This window comes from Haliotis rufescens, unplaced genomic scaffold, assembly GCF_023055435.1.
Source record: "Haliotis rufescens isolate VD_foot unplaced genomic scaffold, xgHalRufe1.0.p SCAF_6, whole genome shotgun sequence".
Lineage (NCBI taxonomy): Eukaryota > Metazoa > Mollusca > Gastropoda > Lepetellida > Haliotidae > Haliotis > Haliotis rufescens.
Genome location: NW_025964334.1, coordinates 4,802,423 through 4,827,118, shown reverse-complemented (window position 1 = coordinate 4,827,118; position 24,696 = coordinate 4,802,423). Strand labels below are relative to the sequence as shown.

Sequence of the window (24,696 nt, the reverse complement as noted above, 5' to 3'; positions counted from 1 at the left end):
TGTTAACTTGGCCCCCGTCTTTTTCCTAAATTGTTAACTTGGCCCCCGTCTTTTTCCTTACTTGTTAACTTGGCCCCCGTCTTTTTCCTTACTAGTTAACTTGGCCCCCGTCTTTTTCCTTACTTGTTAACTTGGACCCCGTCGTTTTCCTTACTTGTTAACTTGGCCCCCGTCTTTTTCCTTACTTGTTAACTTGGACCCCGTCGTTTTCCTTACTTGTTAACTTGGCCCCCGTCTTTTTCCTTACTTGTTAACTTGGCCCCCGTCGTTTTCCTTACTTGTTAACTTGGCCCCCGTCTTTTTCCTTACTTGTTAACTTGGCCCCCGTCGTTTTCCTTACTTGTTAACTTGGCCCTCGTCGTTTTCCTTACTTGTTAACTTGGCCCCTTCTTTTTCTTTACTTGTTAACTTGGCCCCCGTCTTTTTCCTTACTTGTTAACTTGGCCCCCTTTTTCTTTTTTCCTTACATGTTAACTTGGCCCCCTTCTTTTTCTTCACATGTTAACTGGACCCTCTGCTAGGTCATTTTATATTGTAATACGCAGTAAGAGAGGCTTAATTATTTTTCAGGTATGTGTATGGAGTGTCAGAATAACAAGAGGCAGGTTTAAAATCAACAAGGATCTAAGGGGCGCAACTCTTCACAGTAACTTGCGCCACCTTAGAGCACTGGACTCTGTTCCACAAGTGAGTGTTTAACACAGAAAAACATCAAATGTTCAATGACATTTATTGTGATACCGATGACAATATGAAAATGACAGATCACACAGTCTGATAATGATCACATTCATAGAAAAATACTCTCTTACACACCGAACAGCCGCAGTAACAACAGTCAACAGTGGGTTTTATTCATGGTCAAAACTTTGTGATGGCATCAATAGCCAGCTCGAAGACACAATCAGAGACAAACCAAAGACTAACAGACTAACCCTATGTGTTCTAACCAGGTGAACTGGTAATAGTGTGTTCGAGAAATGAACCCGATTATTAAGTCCTGACATCTTTTGGAGATTCATGCTCTTCACACTCAAGTACCGTACCATCTTGACCTTGTAGACACAACTTCTTTAATACTGTAAAGGCGACGGTATAGATCCTTATACCGTTGTCAAGCAAGTCTGAATGTGGAACATTGTACAGAATATATATACAGTAGTAGGTGGCGTACTATATTCTGTACAATGTTCTTCATTCAGTCTTGCTTGACAACGGTATGAGGATCTATACCGAATCGTTGCCTTTACAGTATTAAAGATGTTAACCATAAATTGTGTCTACTTTGTCATCCGTCAACTTCTAAGTAATGCCTATCACACAATTCATCTTGACCTTTCCCATACAACTGTATGATGTGTACAGAAGCCATTTCCTCAAAGTGAGCGAGTATGGTTTTACGCCGCTTTCAGCAAAATTTCAGCAATATCACGGCAGGGTACACCAGAAATTGACTTCACACATTGTACAGATGTCAGGAACCAAACCTGGGTCTTTGGCGTGACAAGCAAACGCTTTAACTACTAGGCTACCCGAACGCCTCCATTTCCTTAAAGGAATCCATCGAGTGATAACCAAAGACTGGAAATCCTTAAGTAACACGGGGACTAAATACGTAACAATGAATTCTCTTACAGTACACACCAGTGTTATAACTACCAGTTGTGACATGGGACACCAAATGGCACACTAATGGAAGCTTCGTGGTGGTATAAGCAGCGCTTGGAATAAGTGCTCGATGGTCACCTTCTTACACTTTAGTTCTTATCCAGCCTTTATAAGGGGAAATACAGTTTATACGTGTCTCGGGACATTATCCAAGCATGACAGTGTCGGTTCAACAGCCTTGAAACATGACATTTTACTACTGCAATTACTTTCATTGAAACAATGCGATGTCCTGATCATCAAAAACACTTTCCTGAAATGACGTCCTACAACGTCCTTAGCACTACAATTGTTGTAAGTCTGTGACCTAACGTCACAATGATGAATGGGGCCCCAGATGAATGCCATTAAAACGATCCGCCGCAATATACAAGCACTGTAACATGAGGTTGGTTCATCTACAAGACAGCTGCTTTATACACAACAGATCATGAGTAAGTCACAAAACATGGCCATAAATTCAGTTGCCTGTTTCAAATCAAGCAATGCCCTCTTTAATGTTGCCTCTGATATACACACACGTATATCTAAATACAAATATCTAAAGTAGTCTCATCACACTCCCCCAGTGAGGGTACATTTGGGGGACGTGTATATATACAACCATACAGTTTAAACATCCTGTTTTATAACTTCGTAATCAGCAATATTTCATGTACATGAGGTCAGCTTGAAAATACTTTAATCAAGACCAGACAATCCTGTGATTGATATCATGTATCAAATCAAACAAGTCTGCAAGTCTGGTCACCCGAACTGGCCCCAAACCCAACCCCAACCCCAAATATCATGGCACAAAGTTTGACCGATTCTTAAGCGAATCGTAACTTAAATGATGTTACTACAACAAGCACCTCTACAAGTAGAAGCTTATGGACCATAGCTACCTTCATGCTAACCACTAGACATGTGACACACATCACACATGTGGGCAAGGCGATCAGCAGATTGAGAAAATGACAACTTCTGATGCAGGATGTATTCGCCTTGCCCTTGGTATCAACATAAGAACTCTACCTCCCAGAAAACTGAATTTTATACACCTTGTCTGACATCCTTGGCCTTACCTACAGTGTCCTCCTTTCAAAAGATAATATCTGCACCTAAAGAACTTCGTCTTCTGAAAAGGGCACATCCCTGTTTCCTTGAAAAGTTTCACGAGGAAATTAACATTTTTTTACACATGCTCCTGAACCAATCACATTAAAATCAGATCTTTTACTCCAATACTACACCTTGGAGGTATGGTAACCAGGAAAAGATCTGATCTTAATGTTGTTGTATATTACAACAGGATAAGACTATCAGTCTGTTTATCAGCGAAATGATAACAATAATAGTTTTAAAAGAACCCTATCACCAAAAGGGACACTAAAATGTGTGAATGCTTAGTTGAGTAGCACTAAATGTTACCGGGTAACTGTTTCAGAAGACTTGGAATCAAATTGTTTCCATGAAAATGAAAGCAGTAAACGTCCATAAACAGCAAAAGGCACACACTTCAACAAGGTATTATTTTTGGACATTGCTTCCCTGAAGTCATATTGAATGTATTTTGAGTTCCTATTTCAAGGAACAAAGTAACAGTACAATGGCAGAATGGACAGACACTGGAAGTATATGCTGGGAGGATGGTAGCCTGTCAAAGAATTCTGATGCCAAATCTAGAACCACAGTCTTCATCTCAAGGTGTTCTACAGTATTTTTCGGGTAAATGTTTCACTGATGATCTGAGGTAGCTGGAAAACACAAGCTCTACACAAATAGCCAAGGAAACTCTACCAAATTGTTTGGCATCTTCCCATGTTACTGTTGGCTCTGGAGGAAGCTATACAATCACTGTAAGGAGCCATCATCTCATCATCGCACATTGTGATATTAATAGTCACAAACATCTTACTTCTAAACTCTTCATGATTTATTTGATATATCGAAATGTATGGCAATGTAAAGACATGAAAGTATGACGAGGTATGCACCTCACCCCTCTTCCACATATACTCCTGTGTGTGATTCTCTGTACTCTGTAGAGTACATACTACAGGCTGAACAACCACCACACTGTCCTGGATGAAGCCTTGCCAAAATGCTTCAGGAGGTGAGACATGTTGTCCATTTGACGTGTACCCAGTCTGTGAATCGATCCACTCCTTGCCGTAATGGCAACTCGTGATAACAATGGTTTGATGGATCTGTTCAGGCTTGAAGTGTCTTCTTCAGTTTTATGTTTCTATAGCACTTATGACAACAATGAATTATTGTGACTGTGTACCAGATACAGCACAAGATGGAACCAGCTGCACCTGGGTGATGACACAACAACTGAGTTGGTAACTCTACATCACTCATGACACCATTGAACTGTTCACAATGCACCAGATGCTGACACACCAAGTGTGTCTTTTTTCCAACATCCATCATGAGACCAATGAACTGTTCACAATGTACCAGATGCTGACACACCAAGTGTGTCTTTTTTCCAACATCCATCATGAGACCAATGAACTGTTCACAATGTACCAGATGCTGACACACCAAGTGTGTCTTTTTTCCAACATCCATCATGAGACCAATGAACTGTTCACAATGTACCAGATGCTGACACACCAAGTGTGTCTTTTTTCCCAACATCCATCATGAGACCAATGAACTGTTCACAATGTACCAGATGCTGACACACCAAGTGTGTCTTTTTTCCAAAATCACTCATGAGACCAATGAACAGTTCACAATGATGTTGTGTTCACCAGATGCTACATACAAAGTGCATCCTCTTCCTACACTTCAACAACCTGCTTGAGGACACCATGCTTCTAGAGCAGCCTGCTTGAGGACACCATGCTTCTAGAGCAGCCTGCTTGAGGACACCATGCTTCTAGAGCAGCCTGCCGCGACACTGGGAGGAGCCACAGTAGCAGTACAGGACCTTGTCCGGAACGCTCCCCACTTCATAGTTGTAGTCCCAGGTGAGCTCCGTCCCCGCACGGATATACCTGCAACAAGCAGCCACATGTCACCACACCACAAACTGTTGTCAGAAGAATGGGTTGACTTCATTTTTTTACCCTAGCATGCATGTGTGTGTGGCTCCTTATACTAGTCCAGACCATTCCTGGTTTTACAATCCTAGCCCACTGAGATACCTTGCCGCAGCTTAACATGAACACCCCAGTCAGACATATACTGACACCGAGTTGACCAGTCCTTGTTTTAGCCTCTTAACACCAAGTGCCAGACATGTTTTTATCTTTCTTCATAAGGTGTGAATAATAGTCACCATCACAAAGTGTTGATGAGAGTGTGCCTGTAGCACATGAGTGTGTAAGTGATGGTGTAAGTGATGGTGTAAGTGATGGTGTAAGTGAGAGTGTTAGTGATGATGTAAGTGACGGTGTAATTAATGGTGTAACTGACAGTGTTAGTGATGGTGTAAGTGATGGCGTAAGTGATGGTGTAACTGACAGTGTTAGTCATGGTGTAAGTGATCACGTAAGTGATGGTGTAACTGACAGTGTTAGTGATGGTGTAAGTGATGGTGTAAGTGAGGGTGCAAGTGATGGTGTAAGTGACGGTGTAGGTGACGGTCTAAGTGATGTGTAAGTGATGGTGTAAGTGATGGTGTAAGTGATGGTGTAAGTGACGGTGTAAGTGACAGTGTAATTAATGGTGTAACTGACAGTGTTAGTGATGGTGTAAGTGATGGCGTAAGTGATGGTGTAACTGACAGTGTTAGTGATGGTGTAAGTGATCGCGTAAGTGATGGTGTAACTGACAGTGTTAGTGATGGTGTAAGTGAGGGTGCAAGTGATGATGTAAGTGATGGTGTAAGTGACTGTGTAGGAGACGGTCTAAGTGATGTGTAAGTGATGGTGTAAGTGATGGTGTAAGTGATGGTCTAAGTGATGGTGCAAGTGATGGTGTAAGTGAGGGTGTAAGTGATAGTACAAGTGATGATGTAAGTGATGGTGTAAGTGAGGGTGGAAGTGATGGTGTAAGTGACGGTGTAAGTGATGGTCTAAGTGATGGTGCAAGTGATCGTGTAAGTGAGGGTGTAAGTGATGGTGCAAGTGATGATGTAAGTGATGGTGTAAGTGAGGGTGGAAGTGATGGTGTAAGTGACGGTGAAAGTGATGGTGTGTACTCACTGTCCAGCAAAGAAGGCCACCCATGGGAAGCGGAGGTCCTGTGTGTCTACAAACACATTCTGTACGAACACGTTAGGACTGCAGCTGTGCTGTAAACAGAGCAGGTGACTGTGGAGCCAAATCTATACACAATACAATGTCTCGAGAGTAGCCTGTACTTCAAGCCTGAAATATCTCTTTTAAAATGCAACTGACAAGTTATCATGTAGATACTACAGTTGTGTTGCTGCTACTGTTATCTCGCGACTAGTCATGTACAAGTCTTGATTGGCATTTAGATGTGTTACACATAAGGAGTAGAATTTATGGATGTCAATATTTACCGGATGAAGGTGAGTGAGTGAGTTAAAATTTAACGTCACATCGGCAGTATCTCGGCCATATAGTGACGAGTACCGAATGAAGGAGTAAGCATATCCTCCGAAACGTGTTCCTCATAATAAAGAAGTTGACATCATAAATTCTCTTCCTTACTATTCATACAGCTATTACAGTGAGTAGCTATTAGTCATGTCAATACTACACGTATACTATCACCTGTTACTACTATCATCCTGTCGTGACTACAGCTGTGTCGCTCTCTCGATGCTGGAGTCACATCATTACAACACTTATTTCTCTGCTATTTCCAGTTATCCCCTTGGTCACTCGCACTCTGAGATGATCTACCTAACATTTAGCTACATACGTTTAGGTATCGGCCGATATTGCCCATGGACTTGGCATCCATGATGTAGCAGGTCTGACCGTCACGGAAGTAGAAGCGTGTCCCAGGCCGCTGATCCTGACCCTCCCTCCTCTCCCCTGCCAAACACAAAACACACCACGTGCTAAACAGCGCCTTGCTAGAATGGACCAGTGCTGCACAGTCTCCATTCATCTTATGAACAAAGAAAAATGTGATACAATGTCATATAATGTCAAATCATTTAAAATGAAGTCATAAGATTTTACATATTTTGTTCAAATTTATATGCAACAATAATAAAAATATGAAGCTCACTTAAACAGAAGATATTACTTTGTTTGTTTGTTTGTTGTTTAATGCCACACTCAGCAATAGTCCAGCTATATGATGGCGGTCTGTAATAATCAAGGCTGGACAAGACAATCCAGTGATTGATATCATGAGCATCGATCCATGCAATTGGGATACAATGACATGCATCAACCAAGTCAGCGAGCCTGACCACCCGATCCCATTAGTCACCTCTTACGACAAGCATAATCGCCTGCTAGGACAAGTATGGTTTGCTGGAGACGTATTCTCCCCCGGATCTTCACAGGTCAGATATAACTACAGTGTATTATTTAAGTCATAGGTACACAAAAGCAAGAGTCTCTGGAGTCCACAATTAAGATGATGATGAGTTTTACACCGCTATAAGCAATCTCTGTGACATGTCAGACACCAGAAACAGGCTCACACATTGAGGGAAACACATTCATTGTGATGAGCTAAAGGTCTAAACACCTCACAGACCCTCACAGACCCTCACAGACTCACACCTCACAGACCCTATAATCATGACATGATGGCAACATGGCTGGAAGGAAATGAAATGAATCATGAGATGAAAGAACACAACACTCAAAAAGAAAATGTCATCCAAGTTCACTCACATACAAAGCCCCAACCAATGGTCTTGCTGACAACACCATTTTACTTTGACTCAAGTAAGTTATTTAATCTTTGTTATATATATCTTATTAAAGATGGAAACAATTCAACATATATATGTCAAATAAAAAAGTTGTTTTCTTGAATTGTGTCTACTTTATATCAATTGTGGACACCTACACTGCTGTTACACCTGAGCTATAAACTATATCCATTGTGGACACCTGCATTTCTGTTACACCTGAGCTATAAACTATATCGATTGTGGACACCTACATTGTTGTGGCACCTGAGCTATAAACTGTATCCATTGTGAACACCTACACTGCTGTTACACCTGAGCTATAAACTATATCCATTATGGACACGTACACTGCTGTTACACCTGAACTATAAACTATATCCATTATGGACACTTACATTGTTGTCACACCTGAGCTATAAACTATATCCATTATGGACACTTACACTGCTGTTACACCTGAACTATAAACTATATTCATTGTGGACACCTACATTGTTGTCACACCTGAGCTATAAACTATACCCATTGTGGACACCTACATTGCTAACACACCTGAGCTATAAACTATACCCATTGTGGACACCTACATTGCTGTCACACCTGAGCTATAAACTATATCCATTGTGGACACCTACACTGCTGTTACACCTGAGCTATAAACTATATCCATTGTTGACACCTACACTGCTGTTATACCTGAGCTATAAACTATATCCATTGTTGACACCTACATTGCAGTTATACCTGAGCTATAAACTATATACATTGTGGATACCTACATTGCTGTTACACCTGAGCTACAAACTATATACATTGTGGATACCTACATTGCTGTTACACCTGAACTATAAACTATATACATTGTGGATACCTACATTGCTGTTACACCTGAGCTACAAACTATATACATTGTGGATACCTACATTGCTGTTACACCTGAGCTACAAACTATATACATTGTGGACACCTACATTGTTGTCACACCTGAGCTATAAACTATATACATTGTGGACACCTACATTGCTGTTGCACCTGAGCTATAAACTATATCCATTGTGGACACCTACATTGCTGTTACACCTGAGCTTTAAACTATATCCATTGTGGACACCTACATTGTTGTCACACCTGAGCTATAAACTATATACATTGTGGACACTTACACTGCTGTTACACCTGAGCTATAAACTATATCCATTGTGGACACTTACACTGCTGTTACACCTGAGCTATAAACTATATCCATTGTAGACACTTACATTGCTGTCACACCTGAGCTATACACGATATCCATTGTGGACACCTACATTGCTGTTACACCTGAGCAATGAGTTTATGCCCTGAGACTTGAAATAGGTGAGTGAACTTTGATGACAGAAATGATTGTGATGGTGATGGAGGTGATGACAACATTGACATTAAAGGTGCAAAATCAGATTATGTGTCTATTCAATATGTTTTGTGTCATATTCTGACATGACAAACACACTGTCATTGCCATTAACATCATACGGAGACAGCTCACAGCATACATCGTTTGTTTGTTTGTTTAACGCCACACTCAGCAATATTCCAGCTATATGATGGCGGTCTGTCAATTATTGAATCTGGACCAGACAATCATTGTTGCATTGAATGCAATATTAAAATCCCTCTATACTGAGAAAACTCCCAGCTTTTAGCAAAATAAATCTTTGTCCCAAACTCCATGCTAAATCCCTGAGACAGGGTTTGAACAGACCACCAAATGATTTAGTTATAATCCATTTTTTGGTAAGCTTAGATGATCTGTATGCTTCAAAATGGGGGGTGAACACCCCTCCCACCACCCTCTGTGGATTAGATAGCTCCTTTTATGTGTACTGACATTTTGGAGCAGCCCTTAGGGTGGACGCTGAAGTTCATCAAAACATGGAGATGTGATTTTGCACCTTTAACATGAAGGATGAGTGATGAAGAAAGCATTAAGGACACAATGAACATTAGTACGACATGGATATGAAAGAATCAGGGTAACTCCATCAACCTCTCTGATATGATAACTATATCGTTTACCTTTCAAGTTTTCCTATTCAATAAAATATATCTACCCAGTTTGACTGAAGCTTTGCATACAAATGTGTACATTTGTTATGATGTCTCACAATCGTGCAGTGGCTGTAGTGAGTGAGTGAATATGGATTTACGCCGCTTCAAGCAATATTCCAGCAATATCACGGTGGGGGACACCAGAAAATGGGCTTCAACATTGTACCCATGTGGGGAATCGAACCCGTGTCTTTGGCGTGATGAGCGACCGTTTTGACCACTAGGCGATCCGACCACCCCAGTGACTGTAGTAGCTGGGGATGCAGGCAGCGCTGTTCGACCTGCATCACTGTGGCAGGTCATCAAGACTGGACCAGGTAAACCACAGACTGACCACATGAGCAATGGTCAAGGTAAACCACAGACTGACCACATGAGCAATGGTCAAGCCATGCTGGCACAGACTGACCACATGAGCAATGGTCAAGGTAAACCACAGACTGACCACATGAGCAATGGTCAAGGTAAACCACAGACTGACCACATGAGCAATGGTCAAGCCATGTTGGCACAGACTGACCACCTGATCCAGCCTAGCCCTGCTTTATGACAAGTAATGGGATGCTGGGGCAATGTTTCTGAACAGGTTAAGAGTGAGTGAGTAGGAGTGGAAGACACTTTCAGCAACATTTAAGCCATATCACAGGAGGTGGTGAATACCAAGAGCTTCTCACAATGTAGTGAGTGACCACGCTTTTAGCAATATTTGACCAATATCACGGCAGGGCACACTGGAAAATGGGCTTCACACATTGTACCCATGTGGGGAATTGAACCTGGGTCTTCGGCGTGGCAAGCCAACGCTTTTACCACTAGGCTTTAACCACAGGGTACCCATGAGTACAAGCATCAACCACAAGGCCGACCCACAGCTCCTTGCCATGAATTATAGAAATACCAAAGTATGATGTTTGACCAGTTAACATGTTGTTAATCACCCAAGACATTCAGGGGTCTCCATATTTACAAAGAAGAGCTACTGTGTGTCCCGACAGGCTTTACAACTCCCTTCATCAATTTCATGTAAACATGTGCACTACACTGCCTAAAACCCTCTTTCGTGTTGTGTAACCCTGCGAGGGTTTTTTTAAATGGTTGAATTCCCTCAGAGAGCACATTTAGTTTAAATGTAATCCCTTGCAGTTTGGTTTACAATGAATGTAATCCATTCTATACCAATAAATTTGTACTTGGTGTTTAAAACGTCCAATGTTCTCAAATCGAAGACAAGAAATGAAGTTTTCATTATTAATTATGGGAACCGAACTTGCAACCTCATGTTTAGTTTTGTAACCCACCCACTGTTTTCCTACTGGGCCACGGGGCAGGTGTTGAAAAGTTGTTCAATTTTACATGTCAAAAATCCAGTTGGTCCATGTTGCATGTGGTTTTATTCTCTCACGCTTTGATCGAATTCCTTTTATACCATGACACACTGTATTGTTTCACCATAAGGTATCTTGATGTTTTCTTATTATCTGTTAGGTTAGGTTAGGTACCTAGGAGATTTTACGTGCGCTTTCCGACTGAAGCGTATTTCGCACACGTGTGATGAGTGGCTTTATAAGTTGGACAAACCACTTCTCCTCAGGATTACTCAAGATTGTAAACCCTGATAGGAGGGAACATACCGAGGGGGCCTACTTTATATATAAACTTAAAGATTTCAACAAAACTTGCCAAACTGGCATAAAACAAAATAATCTGAACATCTGTTAACCACAGTAGCAATAAACTTGTTAGACTTTCACACAAACTGTCACCATTCACAACAACAAGTTGACCAATCCCGAGAGAGTTAAGTAACTACAGATAGCCGTCCTCACAACACTCCCGGCACTGGCAGCACCAGGCACTGTGGAGTGCGGAGTGCCACTACCAACTAGAGAGGCAAGACAGGTGTTATGTTGACGAAGAGCTCCAAGTGCGAAGAGTCCACAACGGAAGGTGTATCCCAGGTAACAAGGAGGAGAGAGATGGATGTAAATCTGACTGACCCGCAAGCGTTGTACTCTCTGACTCACGTGTCTTACTGTCGTCACCCTTCCGGCCCATCTGAGCGCGAGGGTTCGGCAAGTTCTTAAACCGAGAACCACCAGTGCTTTTCCTGGCTGAAATAAACAAATCAAAAACAACTTATTTCAAGTATATCAATAAAAAAATATGAAATCTCATTCCAAAAATTTTTTTATTCCAATGCGCTACCTCTCTGTTTGTAGATCTGACAACCCCTAGGTCATCTCTGGTGAAACCTGATCAAACTTCGACAGCAAAACATCTTTCGTCACTCTCAATTTGGAAATTTTATCTTAACAAAAGAAAACCTACACAGAACACCAATAATCTTTGATGGCTGACACCTGTAGGGTATGGATACCATAATGCTCAGAAACAACAGCTTGAATAAATATCCACAACAACATAATAGCATAGCCTTTATTATTTTCAATCAGAACTGCCCATTCATGTTAATATTTTTAGATACAGAAATCAGATATGCTGCTGTGAATGCTTTGCTTATTTGTACAGACAATTTAGTTGCCTCAAAACTGGTGGACTGATTAGAAAGTCCTCCTGACATGACCTCCTATGTCAGATCTTCATGGAGAGAGGTATTGAAGTTAATGATCTTATTTGAATGAGATTGTTATAAGTGTGGCTGTTTCATTATGATTGGTTTCTCAGGAACTAGTTTCAAATTGATGATGTGGCAGAAGGTAACTGAATAACAAGTGTGGCTTGACACTATGACACTCCGACCATATCTCGGCATCAGTTGTTTGTAAAGGAGTAGCTGTTTTCAACTCAACAAATTACTCGTAAACACCAGTTGATTACACAAATTACTTTCATCCATTCTTCGTTTCTATTTCACTGAAGAAAACTCAAGCTGTGCCTTATCCATTGTGTACTAGAGGCATCAATGTTTACAACTAGAACCTGGTACAGTCAGTCAACAGCAAGCTAACACACAACCCACTGGCTCATGATCAAACACCATGACATGTAATTCCTGAAAAATTTGGCTCAATAATTTCAAGAAATACTCACAAACATTCTTGATACGAGTCTTAACTGACTTAAAGTAGGAAATCTAAATACAGACTGAGTTTTTACAATAGCTGTTTTGAAAATACTAAATGCTACTCTGATAGTTGTTAAAATCAAAGAGATTGAATTAACCTTCATCAAATAAAAACTTGAAATTTCCATTGTCTATAGATTGTTGTCACAATGCGATAAAAATCTTAATTAATTAAATTTAGAGGTGGGGGCTAATGGTCATGCAAGTGTTCCATCCGACAAAATCAACTTCCCTGATTTCTTAATGATGTATATTGTATCTGAACTAAACTGATCCTATTTTCATTTCCATGCTGTTGTCACTAAATACGTCCAGTCTTTCCTCAAGATAGGGTTTTGTCATTGCTGGCTATAGTGGTAAGTCCATCTAGTGCAGTGGGTAATATATGATGACAGATTAAAACTATAAAAGCCCTACAAACGATTGTTAACGCCTAGCAAATAAACTTCAGATCACATTAACATCGACGGTAAGCAACACCCCAAAACATCTCGGCTAGTGCTTGCTACAGAGTGCCAACATCATAATATTTTTTTACAAAGCAGGATGTTGAGGCAATCGAAAGGTAAGAACTAAGCACCCACTCATCTCAACTCACCTCGACCAAGAAGTTTCTCATTCTTCTGAGGTTCTGTCTCTGAATCACTTTCTTCTTTAGTATCTGAAAAAATACATAAAAAATAAGTTTGTTTGGTTGTTGTGGTTTAAACGCTGCACACGGCAATATTCCAGCTATATGACGGCAGACTGTAAACAGTCAAGTCTGGAGTAGACAATCCAGTGATTGATAACATGACAACCAGCCAAGATACAATGACAATCCAGTGATTGATAGTACGAGCATCATACCATACCACCGAGATACAATGACAATCCAGTGATTGATAGCATGACCACCATCCCAAACCGCCAACTGAATTCAGTCCACAAACAAAGGTTTGCTGGCGACAGATTCAAACCCAGAATCCCCAGGGGAAATGAGAAGTGCACCCATGTTGGCAATCACATGTTGGTTGTGTTAATATTTTGATTTGTAACAAAAATGCGAAATTTATGTATTACAGGCTGAAGAAAAGCATATGAATCAAGTGTTTAATGATGCTTTGAACAGCATTCTAGTTATATCATGGTGTGTCAGCTTAAAGTGGGAGGTGGGGTTTAATGTCGTGTTCAAGGTTATTGCACTTTGTGTGGCTGCTTGTACTAGTCCAAACTGATGCCGATTTATAGTGCTAGACACACTACACCCTATATAGGGAAGTCATGATGTCGATAGAGACAAGCAATGTTGTACCCCAGTTTCTTTCAATATGGCAAACATTTTAGTTGCCAAGCTAATTTTATTAATGGGAGCCAACTGGCAACCAAGCAGTAAATACGAGTCCCAATATGGTAATTTAGGAACCAAACTGGTCCCAACTTGGAGGGCTGCAATCTCAGGTTTCTGGCATGCCCAAGGGACACAACTCCTACGTTGTTCCACAAGTATTTACAGATGTCATGGGTTCATGAAGTGGTCAGTTGATATCCTTGCACTGCAGCTGGGCACAGTATGCTCATAATCAGGTCAGACCAACTTGAATGTCTGTTATTCTGAATCAACATGCAAAGATGCAGGGAGCGAACATAAATTTAAAAAAATGTCAGTATTGATTTGAGGTTAATTCCTTAAAATAAACTGTGGAATTATTGCTAGTAGTTATTAAACCCCTGAAGAAATGTTAAACCTCACATCAAATCAAACACAGCCCTCAATATACCAGTACATATATTAAAAACAATTCATGTATTTGTCTTTTCTTACTACTTGCACCATTATGGACAGATTTATTCCCCCATGAAACAAGAAAACAGAATGGTCTGTCCAAAGTTTGTTTGTATGTTTGATTGTTGTTTAACGCTGCACTCAGCAATATTCCAGCTATAAGACGGCGGTCTGTCAATAATCAAGTCTGGACCAGACAATCCGGTGATTGATATCATGAGTATCGATCCACGCAATTGGGATTCGATGACATGTATCAACTAATTATAAAGTCAACTGGAAGGCACATGTTCCTGATGAGAGCCTGCAGGGCAGAATCTCTACACCTTGTTGCTTGTTGTTATCTCAAAAACACATAAACCAGCTAGCCATCAAGTGTTATGTTCAATGCAGTCAAATATCAAGTGTTATGTTCACTGCAGTCAAATATCAAGTGTTATGTTCACTGCAGTCAAATATCAAGTGTTATGTTCAATGCAGTCAAATATCAAGTGTTATGTTCACTGCAGTCAAATATCAAGTGTTATGGTCACTGCAGTCAAATATCAAGTGTTATGTTCATTGCAGTCAAATATCAAGTCTTATGTTCACTGCAGTTAAATATCAAGTCTTATGTTCAATGTAGTCAAATATCAAGTGTTATGTTCACTGCAGTCAAATATCAAGTGTTATGGTCACTGCAGTCAAATATCAAGTGTTATGTTCATTGCAGTCAAATATCAAGTGTTATGTTCTCTGCAGTTAAACATCAAGTGTTATGTTCAATGCAGTCAAATATCAAGTGTTATGTTCACTGCAGTCAAATATCAAGTGTTATGTTCACTGCAGTCAAATATCAAGTCTTATGTTCAATGCAGTCAAATATCAAGTGTTATGTTCACTGCAGTCAAATATCAAGTGTTATGTTCACTGCAGTCAAATATCAAGTGTTATGTTCACTGCAGTCAAATATCAAGTGTTATGGTCACTGCAGTCAAATATCAAGTGTTATGTTCATTGCAGTCAAATATCAAGTGTTATGTTCTCTGCAGTTAAACATCAAGTGTTATATTCACTGCAGTCAGATATCAAGTGTTATGTTCAATGCAGTCAAATATCAAGTGTTATGTTCACTGCAGTCAAATATCAAGTGTTATGTTCACTGCAGTCAGATATCAAGTGTTATGTTCACTGCAGTCAAATATCAAGTGTTATATTCACTGCAGTCAAATATCAAGTGTTATGTTCACTGCAGTCAAATATCAAGTGTTATGTTTACTGCAGTCAAATATCAAGTGTTATGTTCACTGCAGTCAAATATCAAGTGTTATGTTCAATGCAGTCAAATATCAAGTGTTATGTTCAATGCAGTCAAATATCAAGTGTTATGTTCACTGCAGTTAAATATCAAGTGTTATGTTCACTGCAGTCAAACATCAAGTGTTATGTTCAATGCAGTCAAATATCAAGTGTTATGTTCACTGCAGTCAAATATCAAGTCTTATGTTCAATGCAGTCAAATATCAAGTGTTATGTTCACTGCAGTCAAATATCAAGTGTTATGGTCACTGCAGTCAAATATCAAGTGTTATGTTCATTGCAGTCAAATATCAAGTGTTATGTTCACTGCAGTCAAATATCAAGTGTTATGTTCAATGCAGTCAAATATCAAGTGTTATTGTCACCGCAGTTAAATATCAAGTGTTATGTTCAATGCAGTCAAATATCAAGTGTTATGGTCACTGCAGTCAAATATCAAGTGTTATGTTCACTGCAGTTAAATATCAAGTGTTATGTTCACTGCAGTTAAATATCAAGTGTTATGTTCAATGCAGTCAAATATCAAGTGTTATGTTCAATGCAGTCAAATATCAAGTGTTATTGTCACCGCAGTTAAATGTCAAGTGTTATATTCACTGCAGTCAAATATCAAGTGTTATGTTCACTGCAGTCAAATATCAAGTGTTATGTTCAATGCAGTGAAATATCAAGTGTTATGTTCACTGCAGTCAAATATCAAGTGTTATTGTCACCGCAGTTAAATGTCAAGTGTTATATTCACTGCAGTCAAATATCAAGTGTTATGTTCACTGCAGTCAAATATCAAGTGTTATGTTCATTGCAGTCAAATATCAAGTGTTATGTTCACTGCAGTTAAATATCAAGTGTTATGTTCATTGCAGTCAAATATCAAGTGTTATGTTCACTGCAGTCAAATATCAAGTGTTATGTTCAATGCAGTGAAATATCAAGTGTTATGTTCACTGCAGTGAAATATCAAGTGTTATGTTCAATGCAGTCAAATATCAAGTGTTATGGTCACTGCAGTCAAATATCAAGTGTTATGTTCACTGCAGTCAAATATCAAGTGTTATGTTCACTGCAGTCAAATATCAAGTGTTATGTTCAATGCAGTGAAATATCAAGTGTTATGTTCACTGCAGTCAAATATCAAGTGTTATTGTCACCGCAGTTAAATGTCAAGTGTTATATTCACTGCAGTCAAATATCAAGTGTTATGTTCACTGCAGTCAAATATCAAGTGTTATGTTCATTGCAGTCAAATATCAAGTGTTATGTTCACTGCAGTTAAATATCAAGTGTTATGTTCATTGCAGTCAAATATCAAGTGTTATGTTCACTGCAGTCAAATATCAAGTGTTATGTTCAATGCAGTCAAATATCAAGTGTTATGTTCACTGCAGTCAAATATCAAGTGTTATGTTCACTGCAGTCAAATATCAAGTGTTATGTTCACTGCAGTGAAATATCAAGTGTTATGTTCAATGCAGTGAATTATCAAGTGTTATGTTCACTGCAGTCAAATATCAAGTGTTATGTTCACTGCAGTCAAATATCAAGTGTTATGTTCACTGCAGTTAAATATCAAGTGTTATGTTCACTGCAGTAAAATATCAAGTGTTATGGTCACCGCAGTCAAATATCAAGTGTTATGTTCACTGCAGTGAAATATCAAGTGTTATGTTCAATGCAGTGAATTATCAAGTGTTATGTTCACTGCAGTCAAATATCAAGTGTTATGTTCACTGCAGTCAAATATCAAGTGTTATGTTCACTGCAGTCAAATATCAAGTGTTATGTTCACTGCAGTCAAATATCAAGTGTTATGTTCACTGCAGTCAAATATCAAGTGTTATGTTCACTGCAGTCAAATATCAAGTGTTATGTTCAATGCAGTCAAATATCTAGTGTTATGTTCAATGCAGTCAAATATCAAGTGTTATGTTCAATGCAGTCAAATATCAAGTGTTATGTTCAATGCAGTCAAATATCAAGTGTTATGTTCACTGCAGTCAAATATCAAGTGTTATGTTCACTGCAGTTAAATATCAAGTGTTATGTTCATTGCAGGCAAATATCAAGTGTTATTGTCACCGCAGTCAAATATGAAGTGTTATGTTCACTGCAGTTAAATATCAAGTGTTATGTTCACTGCAGTTAAATATCAAGTGTTATGTTCACTGCAGTCAAACATCAAGTGTTATGTTTACTGCAGTCAAATATCAAGTGTTATGTTCACTGCAGTCAAACATCAAGTGTTATGTTCACTGCAGTCAAATATCAAGTGTTATGTTCACTGCAGTCAAATATCAAGTGTTATGTTCACTGCAGTCAAATATCAAGTGTTATGTTTACTGCAGTCAAATATCAAGTGTTATGGTCACTGCAGTCAAATATCAAGTGTTATGTTCACTGCAGTTAAATATCAAGTGTTATGTTCACTGCAGTCAAATATCAAGTGTTATGGTCACTGCAGTCAAATATCAAGTGTTATGTTTACTGCAGTTAAATATCAAGTGTTATGTTCACTGCAGTTAAATATCAAGTGTTATGTTCAATGCAGTCAAATATCAAGTGTTATGGTCACTGCAGTCAAATATCAAGTGTTATGTTTACTGCAGTCAAATATCAAGTGTTATGGTCACTGCAGTCAAATATCAAGTGTTATATTCACTGCAAAAAAAATACAGTAAACCTTGGTTATAATGAATTCAAAGGGTCCACTAATTTTAATTTGTTACATACCTTGTGATATCCAGTGATTAATATCATGAGCATCGATCCATCGAAAATTGACGGGACCAAGAAATAGTTTGTTATTTCTGTCAGTTCATTATATCCGTCAGTTAGTTATATCTGTCAGTTTGTTATAAACGTAGTTTAGTGTATCACTTTTCACAACTTCAGAGAACTCAGTCTTTCACACTGAAGTATATAATAAACCCTGTACCTGTTGTATCTCAAAGACTCAAACACACACAAACCAGCTACCAGTAATCTACAATCTACACGTGCCACTACACATTCACATGCATGGGGAAACGATCATTAAGGAATAACATCACTACAAAGACAACTGTTGCAAGGGGAAACGTGACACGGTCATCACATACAACTAATATTTCTATACATACAACATGTGCAAAAGATACAAGCAATAAAGGTCATTTTGAAATGTATTCCATACAAACATTTTATAGTTATCTCAAATGTTACACACTGTTGTGAATAAATATTTAGCATGCGTGAGTGAGTGAGTATGTTTTTGCACCGCTTAAAGCAATATTCCAGCAATATCACGGCGGGGGACACTAGAAATGGGCTCCACACATTGTACCCATGTGGGGAATCGAACCCGGGTCTTCGGCATAACGAGCGAACACTTTAACCACTAGGCTACCCCACCACCCCTATTTAGCATGAACCAGGGCTAGAACTAAACTCAAAAGCTTTACTAGCCTGGGTAAAGATGCCCGAGTCATGTTAAAACAATGGGGAAATAGGGAAGTTTGTTATCGCCTGCAGGGATTTTGACTAACCTCAGGTTAGCGGGCTAGGGTGAGTACCAACTCTGATAAACGCCAATACCATGCCCTGTCCTTTCAATGAATCATTGAAACTTGCAGAATGCATGTAAAATTTATATTCTAAGAAGAAATACAATCAAAGTTCATATTGCCTATATCTTATGTTCTTCACAAGTTTTGTGTTAATCATGGAAATCCCCATCTATAAACAGTACAAGGCTTCAGAGCATTGCAATGATATGCAGTTATTAAAATTCTTGGAAGTCAAGTGTGCCATGTCACCAGACTCGCGATGTCAAATTTTTCGTCCTCCTGAGGCAGGGGAGATAATTGACTATAGAAGTTCAGTTTTCACCTTTGCCGAACTAGGCTGGAATAATGAAGTAATACTTTGGCTGGACTAACGGGTTTATGCATAGTCTAATCAAAATCTCATAACGAAATCAACAGCTTATCAAAATCAAACAAACTGGCGACTGCCGTGCAGATTATGTGGCGCCTTTAGACTGGGCCACCCATGCCCCCGTTATTAGTGATGAGAAACTACAACCGACATCTACTAAGAAACAAGGAAACAGTCCACTGATTGCGCCACCAGCAGGACAAACAATCTTCTAAAACACAAAACACTACACTAGGTGAAATATGTTTCTACAAGAATCTACTAAGATATTCATGTGAAGGGCACTCACTGCTGATCAACAAACCTGTGATGATCTTTTTCTCATCAACATCTGGGTGTTTGGACTCTATAACATAGTCACAAATTATCACTAACATGCACAAGAATGGTTATCATAGTGGACGACTCTTACAGCCAACCAACCAATGGAAGAAATTGCTGGAAGCTGAATAGGAGAAAATATACATTTTGACACTAAATCTTTATGATTTGGTACTCAACTGGTTGACAGTGTTGTGGACGTCTTAACAACTACAACAAGTCCACATTTTACAATATGAGAGTTGCAACAGTCAAAGCAGAAAGATAACAAATTATCATTGACCCAGGGGCCAGACAGGTAAAAACTGATCTTAGTACTACAACTGTTGTGAGTTATTTGTTTTTTGTTGTTGCTTAACTCTGCATTCTGTAGCAGTTGTAGGATGGCAGCCAGAAATAAACAATCCTGGACCAGACAATTCAGTGATCGATATTGTGAGCAACACTCCACAGTGTGCGTCGGGGTACAATCAAACGCAGGTCACAGGAAGTCCCCTTACATTATTAAATACGGGAGTAGCACCAAATTCACTTTTGAAACCTGGAGCTGATCCACTTGCAAAAGCAGATCATATTTCCTTGTAATAATCCCAAAATGAGGTAATTGGGTGATTAATTGGGGTCTCTAGTCTAAGTAGGAAATTCCTCCAACAATTAGTCATCATCATTAGCATCATTCTCTGTATGATTTGATAACTTAAATCATCATTGCATTCATCACCCAAACTCCTCAAAATATGTTAACATTTAAACTCAAGATTAAACAAGCGATTATGTTTTGATTATTTATTGGTTGTATGTGTGCTATGTTGGAAGTGAGTTAAATAACTATTACTGGTGATGTTTTTTGACAAAATTAGTGACATATAAATTGTTTTGGCAGAATTTGATTCGAACAGTCAAAATGATTCTGCCAGGACTGTGATGGTTGGCATCTCTCCTAGGGCTTTTACCATTCACTCGCGTATTCGGTGAATCGAACCGTAACCATTCATGAATTGAATTCGTATTCATGGCCACTAGAATCGAATATTTATGAATATGCTATCATGTATATTTACATACCCTGTACCTAAAAATATCAGTAACAACATATCATATGCACAGATTTCTTTCAGCGACAACACTCTAATAATATTTAATTTGACAGTATTGTTTTCACTGGTCATTGTCGCATTTGAGCAGATACTAGTACCTGGATACGTGCAGTATATAAATGTATAATTAATTAATAATTAACAAACCATGTCAAATAAGTTATGATGTTATTGTTTCACTGAATATAATAAATAATACATAAACTGCTGACTTGTTATTGTAATTGTGAATTAATATTTGTATTCGTTACCCTATATTTGTGATATGAATCGTATTCGCCTCATAGTGTATTCCTTGCATCCCTAATCTCTCCACAACCGGCTCTCTCTGGTCAATAAGTGAGAAAACTTCCAATGGAAATTGCCAGGAGCACCTGAAACATTGCTGGAGTCAAGCAATGGTTCCCTCCGTGACACCAAACATCAGTGATCACAATAACTGTCTGCCCGACAGTCCGAGATGGTCTATTTTGCTGACAGACGGTCAGTTTTGAAAGGTTGCATACCCGATGGTCAGCTATTGCTGTATCCCCTAAATGACCTAAGCATTCTAGTTTTAATTCAATGCAAGAGGTAAATTAACAGTAAATGTTAAACACATTATTGATGAATAAAATTTCAATGAATTAAAGTTACTAAGTTGACAATCCACTAGTTTATTGTTTTTTTCTGAGAACTAACATTAAACAGTACCATTCTTTTGTTTACCCTTTTCTTACTTTTGTCATTATTCTAGAAAATTCTGGACTGGCAACTTTTAATCTGGTCTGGTAACTTTGCAAAGTTGCCAGTCCGCTAGTCTGACTGAAATTTTAAGGAATTTTCTACACTGCAGACATACCTGAGTGAGCTGTAGTCGTGGACTTCCTCGCGAGCCGTGGTTTAGGTTTATCTGGCATAACTTCCTTCACCACCGGCTTCTTCTCCACAGGAAGGTCAAGGTCAGGTAGCTCATCAAAATCCATGGGCTCCTTCTTCTCAGGTTTGTTCACAGGAGCGGAAGCTTCTTCCTCATCGTCAATCATGATGGGGTCGGAGATGGAATCAGTCGAGATCGGATCAGTTGATATACTGTCCACCCAGGCAGCCGTCTTCTTCTCGTACCTGGCACACCAAACACCCGATGTTGATCAACATTTGAAAATATCATCATAGTTCAAATTACATGTCTGAAAATATATTTAAGCTTTCATTAAATTTGTTTCTTATTTTTTGACATGCAAGGAAACAGTTACTATCTTCTCCCTAATTAAAGGGTTGAATGAGCTGGCTTCAAGACAGTTTGAACAGTGTTTTATATTGGATCTTCACAGGTAAAAGCTGGAGCAAGCCGGAATTAATCTGTTTTTGTAAATCTAATATGCACAGGTATGGCGTTGACAGATAAAGGATCATATAAAAACCAAATTTGATCAAAACATCAGTGGATACTGCCACTGAGAAGGGACGTAACTCTGCACACCTTAAACCACAGTGCCACCTTCTTTATAGGAAATATATACATTTTAATAAAATCATATTGTACTTAATCCTTTCATTGTCTCATGTGCATGCCAGCATGTGCTGAATAAATATCATAAATTATATATTTTCAACAATCAAATCACAAAGCATCTTCGCTAGGCAAGGGGGTTAACCGACTAAAAAGTCCAGTTTCGACCCTTGTTGAACAAGGTTGGAATTATGGAGTTACATTTTGGCTGGACTAACGAGTTTATGCATAGTCAAATCAAAATCAAGCAACAAAATTGACATCCAGTTCGTCAACTGCCGTGCAGATTTCGGTTGATTGCAGGATTTGTAAAGCATACATACCACCAACTTGGCATAAACATATATTTTCCAAATCTTTTCAGGTTTCTAATCAGGTTGCTCACATGATTTGATGCACTTCGTGAAGGAAGACCCATTTTATTACAATAAAGATCTTGCTCCTTTTCATTTGAAGCAAATGCTAGTATTATGAGAGGTGGAATCTGATTGGTCAATAGGAGGGACATTGAAGGGACACAACTCGTAATAGCCACTGGTGGCGCTATGATCGAACCCAGAAAGGGGGAAACTGGAGTTTTACAGTTAGTTAACTCCCTTGCCTCAAGAAGATGATCACAAAGACATCACAAGGACAAAACAACATGGAACTACCACTAATAATAAGGACATAAGGACCTGAAGGAAATGGTAGGAAGATGTGAAGGTGAGTGAGTGAGTGAGTGAGTTGTTCACATTCTATTCAGCAGTCTATAAGGCAGCAAGACAAAGGTCGGATGATGGCTAAAAATGAACATAAAACAATGAATTCCATGGAATTTGAGACATCTCCAAACATCTCTAAAACTTCATCTTAAAAATAATGACATTCGCCCAGAGATTTTCAGAAAGAAAAATACATAAATAGTACCACTGCATGAATCTTATCAAAATGCAGAACATCACACCAAGAAAGATCTTTGAACTTGAGTGAAAATATGACCCAAACCAACTGGATCTGTTTATTGACTTGAACTGTAAAACCTTAAGTTATTTTAGTGGATGGAAACTTTTAGACTTGTTCCCCCAAACCTAAGGAATTAATATTTATATTTGCATTACATTTTTGTACTGCTCCCTACATAATGCAAGCCAGAGATGTACATGTGTAAGTTCGTATCGCCATCATCCACCTGTAAAGCATTGTCAATGTTCCTCCCACAACTGAGTATATCACTACTTGTCTTAAAATCAAGCAATCCGATTGCCCAGTTCCCATCCTACAAAAATCTCTACAAGTCAGCTGGCCGACCCCATACTGAGCTTAACTTAGAGCATAGACGACCGTGAGGTATCGATTATGTCCATGAAGATGAGTTATGGGGTGAGTTAGTGAATGAAGACAAGTTGCATTTCAGCTTCCGTGCTTATCATGTTGATGTGATATGAATGCTTATTACGTTAATTGCCTCATCTTATTCAGGGGGGCACGGGTGGCCCAGTCATCTAAGGCGCCGCGATTCGCTGTGCAGAGTTGCATCCCTTGGGTACACCAGAAACCTATGATTGTGGGTTCGAATTCCGGTTCGCCCCGATTATGTTTCTAGGTTTGTCAGCACCATACCCGTGCTCGTGGGTTTCACCGAAGTGGTAAATGTCTGAGACCTGCATCACTTCGGGCTTTCCTCCCACATTGAGCTGACACGCCACGATATAACTGGAATACTGTTAAAAGCGGCGTTAAACCCAACTCACTCACTCACTCACTCACTCACTCACTCACTCACTCACTCATCAGGTAAAGTGTTTCTTGTGATGTTACATGTTCAGGAGTCGAGGATATTCTAACAGAGATGACTGACATGACAATGAACACCACCAGAGGACACATCGGACAGACAGGAGCACACTGAGATGAAAGACCATCAAAACAAAACAAACTTCAACATGCATTCAAATTTGGAAGAACATACAAACTGGTAAACAAACAAAAGTAAACCCTGTACATAATCTGTACTTGAGACCCTGAGTGGATGTATGCTGACTGGTGCAATAAAGAGAATCTCACCCTCGTGTCTTTTGATATCAAATCTATCAACACGATTTGATAAAAGTCGAAAAACTCTGAGGCTTGCTGAGGGTTTTTTCCACTTTTATCAACAAGTGTTGATATATTTGATATCAAAAGACACGAGGGGGA

General features: G+C 39.1%; 1 protein-coding gene across 6 annotated transcripts in view; it reads right to left on the bottom strand.

Annotated features, from left to right (window-relative positions):
- Window positions 1-713: 713 nt before the first annotated feature.
- The window catches only part of LOC124120055 (histone-lysine N-methyltransferase SETDB1-like), a 74,290-nt gene continuing 50,307 nt past the window's right edge, over window positions 714-24,696 (bottom strand). For 4 of the 6 annotated variants that reach the window (XM_048386124.1, XM_048386125.1, XM_048386128.1 and 1 more), the window contains 7 exons: window positions 21,868-22,130; window positions 19,898-19,954; window positions 13,231-13,293; window positions 11,572-11,658; window positions 6,502-6,617; window positions 5,814-5,902; window positions 714-4,661 (listed from right to left, as the gene is read on the bottom strand). In XM_048386124.1, coding sequence (XP_048242081.1) covers window positions 4,544-4,661; window positions 5,814-5,902; window positions 6,502-6,617; window positions 11,572-11,658; window positions 13,231-13,293; window positions 19,898-19,954; window positions 21,868-22,130 — 793 coding nt within the window. In that variant the 3' untranslated portion in view covers window positions 714-4,543. The remainder of the gene's footprint in view (window positions 4,662-5,813; window positions 5,903-6,501; window positions 6,618-11,571; window positions 11,659-13,230; window positions 13,294-19,897; window positions 19,955-21,867; window positions 22,131-24,696) is intronic. The other 2 variants (XM_048386126.1, XM_048386127.1) reach the window with 2 other exon arrangements.